At 30.7% G+C, this 10,994-nt stretch overlaps 1 protein-coding gene across 3 annotated transcripts; it reads right to left on the bottom strand.

Annotated features, from left to right (window-relative positions):
- Positions 1-998: 998 nt before the first annotated feature.
- LOC110414730 (U11/U12 small nuclear ribonucleoprotein) lies at positions 999-5,911 on the bottom strand. 3 transcript variants are annotated; one of them, XM_021426115.2, is made up of 6 exons: positions 4,527-5,911; positions 4,112-4,226; positions 3,607-3,714; positions 2,433-3,206; positions 1,518-2,327; positions 999-1,292 (listed from the first exon to the last, which is right to left on the bottom strand). In XM_021426115.2, exons 1-4 carry the CDS (start codon positions 5,834-5,836, stop codon positions 2,517-2,519), a joined length of 2,223 nt encoding a protein of 740 aa, XP_021281790.1. In that variant the 5' UTR covers positions 5,837-5,911; the 3' UTR covers positions 999-1,292; positions 1,518-2,327; positions 2,433-2,516. The 3 variants fall into 3 exon arrangements, with proteins under 3 accessions (XP_021281790.1, XP_021281791.1, XP_021281789.1); XM_021426116.2 differs by lacking the exon at positions 1,518-2,327; XM_021426114.2 differs by having other exon boundaries at positions 999-2,327.
- Positions 5,912-10,994: the final 5,083 nt, after the last annotated feature.

The raw sequence follows: 10,994 nt of genomic DNA on the forward strand, positions 1-10,994 counted from the left end.
CTCAAACTTTAGTTAATATGTAAATATCAAATGTGTAATAGGTATTGATTAAAATAATTATGAAATTTAATGATGATAAGATAGTAGGGTAGGTGCTTAATTCCTTTTTGTTCCCTTCCTTTTTCTCTCTTCTCTTATCCAATTTCTTGTAGAAGAAGTTCATTTAAATTAAATTCATTTTGTAACAATTTTGATACACAATTAAAATTCTATTTACTTATAAAATTAAGATTTTGACTCAAAATATTTATATTTTGATTACTTGTTTCATATTTACTTAAGATGGTTAAATTACTAGGACATAAACTGAAATTTCATAAAGATATAATATTTTTTAAAAAAATTTAAATTATTTATAAAAAAATCAAATAAAATTTTTATTTTTTATTACATTCACTCAATTTTTTATACTTTTATTTTCGATTAAATAAAATTTATTTTTATATCAAGTGACATTAATGTAAATAGTAAAAAATATTATATAATCATATTATTATGCCACATTGATATAACATGTTATCATTATGACTTGCTAATATATTACTATAGTAAATTAGTACAATATTTATTGCTATTTATTTTCTAATACTCACTTAAATTTTCACAATTATTAAAAAGGCATGACACTTGCGGAGGAATTGAATAGAACATGAATGACATCAATCAAAATGGGTACTAGCAAGCCAAAATATTAGGTGACTGTGAGGTGGGGCTCCATACTATGTAAGGTAAGCCGTAATTGGAAAGAGAAACGTGTTGAATTCGGGGATACTGAAATCATTACATCTAAATCTTTTTAGAAATAAAGTAAACTTTGATTGATTGATCTGACCACTATGTTTTGAGTATCATCATGCATAGCTAAATTCAATAAAGGCGTACATTTGGAGCATGGAAATGTTACATATTGGCAATTATTACTTAAAATAGTTGTTAGATTAAAAAAAATTGAGCTTGCATCATTCACTTAGCTGAAACACAAAATGGGCACAACAATATATATATATATATATATATATATATATATATATAAATCTTTATTGCTTATTAAAGCCTAGTCAAATATACAAATGTTTTTCATATGTTTGGGGAGAACAAAGGCAAAAAGGAGAAACAAAGGAAAAGAGAACAGAGAAGACATTACTTCAACAAGTGAAATTCAATTAAAGGGGGAAAGCTTAAGTGTCTCTAACTCTATATTCAATTTTCTTGTCAAATTCCACAGCCTTTAGCAAAATCTGCAGCATGTACAGGGCCGAACAAAGTTGTTGCCAAAAGTCATACCTTGCCATCTACAAGTAAGAACATAAGCTGTAAGTAAATTGAATTCCAGAAGGCATTCTTTCCAAACAACATGCAGATGTAAGACAGCAAGAATATGCAATGACAACATCACAACAGTAATGATGACAATGACAACAACAACAACAACCACAATGACAATGAAGATAACATGAGACTGCTTGTCTAAGACTTTTGGCAAGGATAGTTTGAGACTATAAGATACCATATCAAACCTGTAAAATCTTCAATTCATGTACAAGATAGAGACTTCATGTATTTCTGCATTAACCAAAGGATTTGCCACCTTATCCTTTTGGTAGCCTTTTACATATGTACACTTTCTATTTGACATTTTAATATTTTTCAACCGTAAAACAACAGAATATAAAGATCTTAGAAAGTGCATAAAATAAACTCAGCATAGCAACATTGCTTGCAACTTGAAGTGACTAGGTATAATGTGTTACCTGCATCATCCTGAGAGTATAGCAGAAAAAGCGAAATTAACCATAACACAGAATATTTTAAGTTTCATTTACCTGTTACTACAGACTGATAAGAGCCAGAACAGAGAACTAAATCATATCCTACCTTCACCTCAGAACTAGGCATGTATAAAGTTGACAGATCGACACAACTTAACAGTAAAAAAATTCTTCTCAATAATTTTCCTATATTGATTTCTCCCTGTTGTATGATTTCTTTACAAAAATATGAACAATTGTTAGATAAAAACTGAAGAACTTATAATGATCAGAAGAAAATGATATGGATAAGGACAACAATAAGCTCTAATGGCCCTCATGAAAGTTCCATGATGACATAACTGATGATAATGAAGATTGTAATGTTTCAGAGAAAAACGATGTCAAAAATGATGATGCCAATACTAGGGCTTGGTTGTTCAGTTCAGAATGGGAAAAATCAAGAAGCACACATAAAAATCAAAAGGTTCCAGCAGCTAAAAATGAAACGAAAATATAAAATAAAGGATACAAAAGAGGATACAGATCGAGATAATGCCAAAGCTTGATAACTTCTTACTGCAAAGTGCAAAGTTATTAAAGGAAACCATGTCAAAAACATAATTTCATATTTAAATAAAATCACCAGATGTGAATCTAAAGGACGATAACTGATAAACTCACCCCAAAAAGGGAAACTACTTGAGATTCTCCACATCAATAAGGACATAGTTCATTTGCAGATTATCCACTGGCACATTTATGATATCATTCAGGTCTGACATACTTAACAAAGACATCATCTTCATACATGTCATCAGATTCTGAAGGATTATATCTATCATGAAATCCATTTTGCACCCAGGAGCCTGAAGTATGATTCTCATATGAACTCCTTCTATTCTTATCAGTAGCATCCAACTTCTGGTCATCCTTTCTTACATGAAAGTCATCTGAAGAATTGGAAGCAGAATAAGATGATTTGTAATCCTTAAATTTAGAAATACTATATCGTCTTCCACTCTCATAGTGCGTGGCCCTGGTGGATTCTGCATCATCTCGCTCCCTTCTATGACTTCTTTGCTCATCTGACCGCCCATGACTTCTGTGTCTTTTTGAGATTCCAGAATGATACTTGTCTCTGTGTTTCTCTTTACTAATACTCCTTAAATCTTCAAGAAGATCATGGTGTCCATTCCTTGAGGAATCCTCTAATCTTGTAGATCTAGTATGCTGGTCATCATGTGATCTTCTCCTGTAATGGTTTGGGCTACGTCTGGCTGCTTCAGAAATGTCACTGGTACCTTTTTTATGCTCATCAGCATCCACAGCAAGGTCACAAGGAACTGGTGATTCAGATGGTAACAACCCTTCCTTTTCTGGTCCTTTGACAAAGCAACCAATCCTCCCAGCTTTCTTGATTTCCTCTGTGTATTCCTCTATTATATCCCTCATAACCTACAAAAAATATATTGAAATAACTTAAAACACTACTTAAGAAGTAAAACCACCTCGCAAATTAACTGACTCTGCATTTACCTAATTTAAGTTTCTTGTTAGCAATGACTCCTAAAAGTTATCCTTCTTTACCAAAGCATATAATTTGAGGAAACAATTTGGAATTTCATGACAGTCACAATGAATAAGATATTAGAAAATGGAAATTCCTCCAATCTCTCAGCAGGCATGTAGGCTTCTTACAGTCTATCTTGCGTTGCAAGTCTCTTTTTTGGGAAAAGTGTAAAGAAATAAAAAAAAAAAAGCATTTCTAGAGGAAATATCAACTAGCAGATATAAATAGCCAAAAAGGGCACATAATCCCAACCAGGCAATCACACTTCAAAGAAGACTTTCACACCTGTAATGCTGTCCGCTTCAATTTCTTCCCACGATATGACATTCTTCGTCTTTTATAGTCTCTTTCTTCGGCCAATATCTCCGCTCTTGTTTTAGTCCTACTTCCTTCCTTTTATAATTAGAAAAAAGAATTGTGAGAATATAAAGTAATGTCATGACAAAGATACTAAGTGACAGACTAGTCAAACAAACTATGCAGTATACGTAATGAGTCATATAGCAGTTTATTAACTCTGTTATACTTCAGCTGTTTATGGTAATAACTTCAAAACACTTACCTACCTCAAGAGAAAAAATGCTATGTCAATGCAAGTTTAACAGAATGCTGTTGGCATAAACCTTCCATTCCAGGGACCTGAATTTAGGTAGCCAGGCAATCTAAACTTATATCACAGCTCTCAACATTGTGCCACAGTAACACCTAAATGGCTAGTTTTATAAAGCAAAGCATCAAATTCTAAAGCAAAATGCAGCTAAAAACATTTGGCATATAGATGAACTTGTACCTCATTAGATGATGCCTGCCGAGGAAGCCCATCATGGTCAATTATAGGCCTATAGTTCGGACGTTTCTTCCGCTCCGCATCAGCTCTCTCAGAAAAATAAGCATGCTCAGCCATCCTACAATCAGGGAGACCCATTAGTCATGTCAGCATCCATGACGCAACTGAACGTAGCACATCTCAGGCAAGGACGTTTTTGTTATTACGAATATATTTCAGTTTAGTGGTAATATCAAACTACGAGATATTTTACTGTAAAAAAAATAATGAACAAAAGCAAAATTGAACTGCAAACAATACAGCAAAATAAAAAGAGTGAAGAAGTGAGCACTACAGGGTTATAAGAAACTTTAAAAAACAAATATTTGGCAGATTATCGGGGAGTCTGTAAACTTTAGAAAATGAAAATGGTACTAACCGCTGATATCTTGAAAGTGGTTGTAAAGCCCGTAAATGCTTTATTTTTTCTTCAAGGAAGCACCATTCGTGCAATGCCGCAACTGCTGCTGCTACCTGGGATACAAATATCACCCCAACACCAATAGTTTCATTGACTGTTTCAACTGGTTCATTACTTTGCTCAATTGTCTCCTCAAGTTTAATTTCCTTAACACCATTGGTGTCCAAACTCTGTGATTCTTGTCCCAAATTGTGTGAATCAGTCACCTTTTCTTCCAATGGAAACAACAACAACAGTGATGCACCTTCTAATACACATTGCTTGATCATATTAATTGCAAAGAATTTCCCATTAACATCACCATACAAAACAGAAAGCTGAGAACCTAACCACACTAAAACTTGAAGCAAAATAGGACATTCAAACATTCTCCTCTGCAAATTCACATCCCATTCTTTCTCCTTAGATTCTTCATATCCCATCTCTACTTCCATCAAACCAACCGCTTCCCTCACAACAGCTTTCAAACACAACCTAACCAGCACAACTATATGATCCCCCATATACCCATCAATCATTACACCATACCGTGGCGAATTAGCAACAATCCATTTCCTCAAATTACTTCCTTTAGCCATTTTCGATCCCAAAATCGCATAAATGACATTAAACGAATACGAACCAGGGTAATCACCCCACCTCTCAACTTCCCTCCTAATTTCCCATAAGCCTGAAGCTAAAACCCTTAAACCCTTTTCTTCTCTAACCACACTCTCTCGTTCTTTAAAACCCTCAAAATTAACACATTCAACGGATAGAAAACCCGGTAAAGTAAATGTCTTTTTGGAGTTATCAACATCAAACAAATTGACAGCACCAGGACAATCTTTGTAAAAGAAATTTGACCCAAAATCAGCAAAGTATCCATCTAACGAGAGGCAAAGTTCAGAGCATTGTATACCTTGAAAATGGGTGTCCTGGGCATGTAAATTTGAAGGGAGTATGAGGGTATTTCGGTAATTTGGAGGATAAAGGTCGCGATTTTGAGGGGAGGGGCAGCGGAGGGAATGGGAGAAGAGGGATTCTGGGGGGAAGAGATGATTGGGGTTGAAAGGGCAAGCGATCAGGTTGGGATTTAGGGATTTGGTGACGGTAGAATGGAAATTGAGGGTTTGGTGGGAGACAGATAGGAGGGAGGTGAGGGAGGAGAGAGTTGTAGAGAGAGAGGAAGGGAAATTGAGGTTCTGGTTTTGGGGGAGGGACGGGATTGGGGAATTAGGGTTAGGGTTTTGGGAAGGGAGAGAGGGTTGAATTGAAGAAGGATTCATGGCGTTTAGATTTGCAGGAGCAGTGGAGCACTGACAGAGAAAGCACAGGCCTTTTTGGTGCTTTTGAGCTTTGCTCTTTTTTATTTTTCTTTATTCTAATATTAAAAAAGTTTTTTATAGCTCTTTTTTCTTTTTCTTTATATTGGATTGATTACATTATTTGTTCTACTTTTAACATATTTTTCTCTTTGTTTCACTTTTAACATTCCAATTTTCGTTTTTAAAATGTAGGATTTGAAAAACTTATCACTCTGGCGAAATTTGTAACAAGTAAATTTGCTAACACTTATCATTTTAGCTATAGTAAAAAGTTCTAAGAAAATTTTATTTTTAAGTTTCGAGATTTAAATATACAATTATTTTTTTAAAAAAATAAAGATTCTTACGATTAAATTTAAAATTTTTATTACATAAATTCATAGCATCTTATAAAATCCAATTTTAACTCATTAAGTAGTAACATGGTTGTTTAGTGTATATTTATTATTGTAAGAATTGAAGATTGATACATTTAAGCTCATCACTCTTTTATCAAATTTCATTTTCTCACTCAATAGTGATAATTACTGAGCTATATTTATAAAACTATTTTTCATGTCATAAAGTAAAGGAAGAAGAAATAAAAAGAATCCTTTTTAGTATTTGGATATTTGGTTCATTAGTTAGTACATAATTCTTGTTTAAAAAAATAAAAAAATAAATCCCTTCCCTGAAATAAAAAAAAAAATTCCAAGTAAGGAATGTCACCTCCAATTAATTAAGGTTAAAAATGATAACTTTATTATATAAAGTTATTTTGATACATTTTGAAGCTTAAGTAGTTAGATCTTTGAGATTTTAAGTTCGGATCGTGATATTTTAAATATTTTTTTAGATTAAGTTTGATTATATGTTGAGTAGTTAATTTATATTATTTTAATTAAATTTTATGTTATTTTGTTTCAAATTATTTTAAGAGTAGTTATTACTAATTCTCTTATTGTTTTTGTAAAAAATTATTAAAAAAGAGTCATTTGATGAAAATCAGTACAAATATGGTAATGACTTTATTCATATATATTTTGATATTTTGATCATATTTTTCTTTAAAAAACTCGAAATGAAGTGATTCTTAAACTATTAGAATTTTAAGAAGAAGGGTTACAACTTTTATATTTATCATTTTTGCTTAGTTTTGATCAAATCATGATCAAAATATTTGTCTAATTTGAAACATTGCAACAATATGCAGGAATTGATTATGATGTAGTGTTTGGAGCAAATATTTTAATTTAGAAGTTCAATTAATATGATTATTAAGTCATTAAAAAGTTAAGAAATAGAGATAAAACTTTCATGTTTACTACTTTACCTAATTCAAACCAGATTAAGGTAAAAATCATATTTAAAGTTGATAAACTGCTGCAACATTATAAGAACAAAACTGTAACGACGGTGAAAAGAAACACACAATACATGTGTATTTCCCGAGAACTTAGCGTTACAACGTTAGAAAAAGATGGCCACAGTACTACTGTAGCAACAATCCAGCACCATAACACTAAGAAATTCAAGTCGCGGTACTAGTCAATTTTTCAAAAATAAAAATTTGATAAAATTTTAAAAATTAAGTTACTTTAAGCTTACTTAAGAACCTTTTTTAGAGATTTTAAGAATTAGGTAGAAAGTAATTATTTTGAAAATTTAAAGTCAAGAATAAAGTAAAAAAATTGCAAAAAATAAAAAAAATTAAAATCACAAAATTTCAATTATTAATTTTTTATTTTTTATTTAAATTAATAATTAATTTTTTAAATAAAATTTTTATTAAATATTATGAATTAAATTTATTTTTTTAAATTTACAATTAAACTTATATATAATTTAAATTTTTAATTTTTTTTATTTTTAATAAAATTTAAATTATTTATTTTAATTTATTCTTAATGCTTTATCACCAATAAAATTAATTCAAAAACTGCTGCACATTGCTCCCGCTCCAGTCAATCATTGCAAGGCATTTAATTCCTTCGGAAAGCAGTCGGATTTGGGGAGGAAAGGTCACCTCCGGCTGCCTGCTCGGGCTTGCTTGTGCCAGGACTTTGAGAAATCATGCTCAGAATTTGTGCCAGAAGAGCATGATTTTACTTTTGAATTGCCTTAAAATTTAGACAATCTAGTTCTTAGGGGAGAGGATTTTGAAACCATCTAGTAATAAAAAACAAAATCCATTTCTTCAAACAATCAATACCAGCAAAACTAAGACCAAAAAAATTCTAAACTACAATCAAAGAAAAATAAAAAAAAAATCATAACCAAAAAGAAACCAAAAATATCAAAAAGAAAACCAAAAAAAGAAAAACAAATCTCAAAACTGAGAGCCAACCTTGACAAAAAGAAAAATTGAGAAATGGGTTTTATGGGGAGAATATTGGAGGAGTAAAGAGGGAGATACGGTTAGGAAATAAAGAGGAAGAAAGAGGGCCGACTGGTGGTGAAGAGAAAGAGAGAGGGAAGGTCGACCAACGGGGAAGTGAGAGAAGGAAGGAAAAGAAAGAAAAAAGAGAGAAAGAAAAAGGTTCGACACCGACGGGGAAAGGAAGAAGAGAGTAAAAAAAAAAAGAGAAAAAAGGCGGAGAAGAAAGGTGCCGCCGATCAAAACAGAGAGAGAAAAGAACAAGAAAAAAAATAGAGAGAAGGGACAGCATTTGGCTCAGAGAGAGAAAATGATAGGGAAAGAATAAAAAAAACGAAGAGAAGGTTTTATGCCCAGGCATAAGGGAGCAAACCGACGCCGTTTGAAGGGGCTTTTGAGGCAAAAAACGGTGCGTCTTGAAGGGGATTAGGTGGGTTGGTGCACCAAGCTTGCCTTCCTTCTTAGGCCAAGGCTTTCTTGGGCTGGTACAATCCTAAATCATGTAAGCCCTATCCTTATTGCTGGGTTTCATTGTGTTTATTTAGGCTTGTTCACTTGTAATTTAAGGAAATTTATTGTTTAGAATTTTGTTTGGTTTAAAAATAAAATAAATATTAGGCAGTAAAAAGTAAAATTAAGTAAGTAAAATGTTAGTTAGTTATGAAAAAATTAAAAAAAAATAATTTAGGAAAGAAAATATAATATATATATACATACATATATAAAAGATATTTAGTCATAGGAAAAAATAGCTTAAGTATGGACTGAAAATAGTCTTAAAATAGATTATTATATCAAAATGAATTGAGTAAATAGAAGTAAATAAAATATATTTTTAGTAATAAGAATAAGTTAAGTATGTGATAGCAATAAAATATTTAATCACACAAATATATATATATATATATATAGATACATGTAGAAAATAAAAGAATATAAGATAGTAAAAATTATACATATATAAAATATAATGGTTGCTTTGGAGGTAAAGACCGATGATGGGATGCTTGTTCGGAACGTGAGTAGTCACAAATTCGAACGAATTTTCTTAGGTTAGGAATTTTGATTAAGACCTTCTAGTATGATGGAAAGGTCTTAATTTTGAATTTCAATGTTTCTAATTTTAAATAAAATATAAAAATTATATATACATAGTTACCAATTAATCAAAATATACAAATAAAAGAAATAGAAAATTAATGATAACAAGAAATTTGTTAATCATAATAATACAAAAAATAGATAAAATACATATATATAAATAATAATAATTACGGATAATAAAAATACTTAGTCTAAAAATATGATTTTTACTATATGAAACTCTCCAAATCAGATTTTTAGACTTACATAATAAAAATATATGACGAAATAGAAATGGTTATACAAAAACAATAAATAAATATAAAATATTTGTTCATGATAAATATGCACAAAAAGAAAAGTAGTAAATTTTGTGAAAGATAAAAAACGAACATTGAATTTACTAGTGCATCACGTACCATTGCTGCATTATTAAATGTCATGGTATATAGAAATATTCTATATACGAGTGTAAGCTTGATGATGAGACTTTCTGAGGAAGGTTACGGAGGCGAGTTTCTTTGATGAACTCCCTCGGTGAAAAGATACCCTGAATCCCATTAATAAGATGAAAGGGTTCGGAGAAATATCTTTAATAAAAAGCTTTGCCCGTATTAGGATTTACATTCATGAAAAAAATATCATTTTTACTTACAAACGATTATTTTGATGATGGGATTTACTCGTTAAACTTGCGAATATGAGTTTATCTGGTAATTCCCTAAGTGAAAAGATATTTTCAGATCCTACCAGTATGATGGGCAGATTAAAAAAAAAAATCCTCAATAAAGGTTTTGCTTGACATTACTCAAGATTTTTTGTCATGCATTTCATAATTGCGTCACGTGTATGTTAAACCTGTAAAACTAAATAAAACTTTTTAACTTGTTAATAAAATAAAAGATGAATCAAATAAATCAAATTAAAAAAACATAAAAATAAAATTAATAAGTTATGATAATATATGATTTAATGGTACTGTTCTTGGAACGAGTATCATAGGGGTGTTAATCCTTTTCTATGCGTAACCGTACTCTCGAATTCAACTCTAAATAAAACACATAGACCAATTTATCATTGTTTTGACAAATCTAAAATTAATTTAAGATTTCGTTGAACAGAACTAATTTAATAAGTGACTAATCGCACCGAGGTAAAAAAGATTGGTGACGACTCCCTAAATCACTTCACATCTAGTGATCGGGTTCCCGGACTTGGAACATTACGACAATCATATTAATTGATTTGTGCTTAGGATATGGATATACTTATAGATAATATGTAGCTAGATTAGAGTCTGAACTTAATAAGTCTGTTTTAATTTAAATTTATATAGAGATATAGTGTTTTGATTGAAATAGATATTTTAATAAGATAAGTCTAGAGACTTTTATAAATAATTAAAAACTCTAGGTTAGCAATTCAACCTGTTGAAATAAGTTAAGAAAGGGAGTTAAGATTTAGATGAAGTGTGAGGCATATTGTAATTCTAGGCTTATTTGATTTGATTTTTACTCAAGTTATTATTACTTTGATTTTTCTTTGTAGTTTAAATTTTGGTTAATTAGTTTTAGTTAGTTAATTTATTTTGATTGTTTGGATAAGATTAAATTGTTATAATTTTAGTATTTAATAAAATTTTAGATCAATTCTCTATGAGATCGATACTTTGCTTACTTA

Source organism: Theobroma umbraticum, unplaced genomic scaffold (genome assembly GCF_002168275.2).
Source record: "Theobroma umbraticum cultivar Fairchild unplaced genomic scaffold, ASM216827v3 scaffold_147.0, whole genome shotgun sequence".
NCBI classification, from domain to species: Eukaryota; Viridiplantae; Streptophyta; class Magnoliopsida; order Malvales; family Malvaceae; genus Theobroma; species Theobroma umbraticum.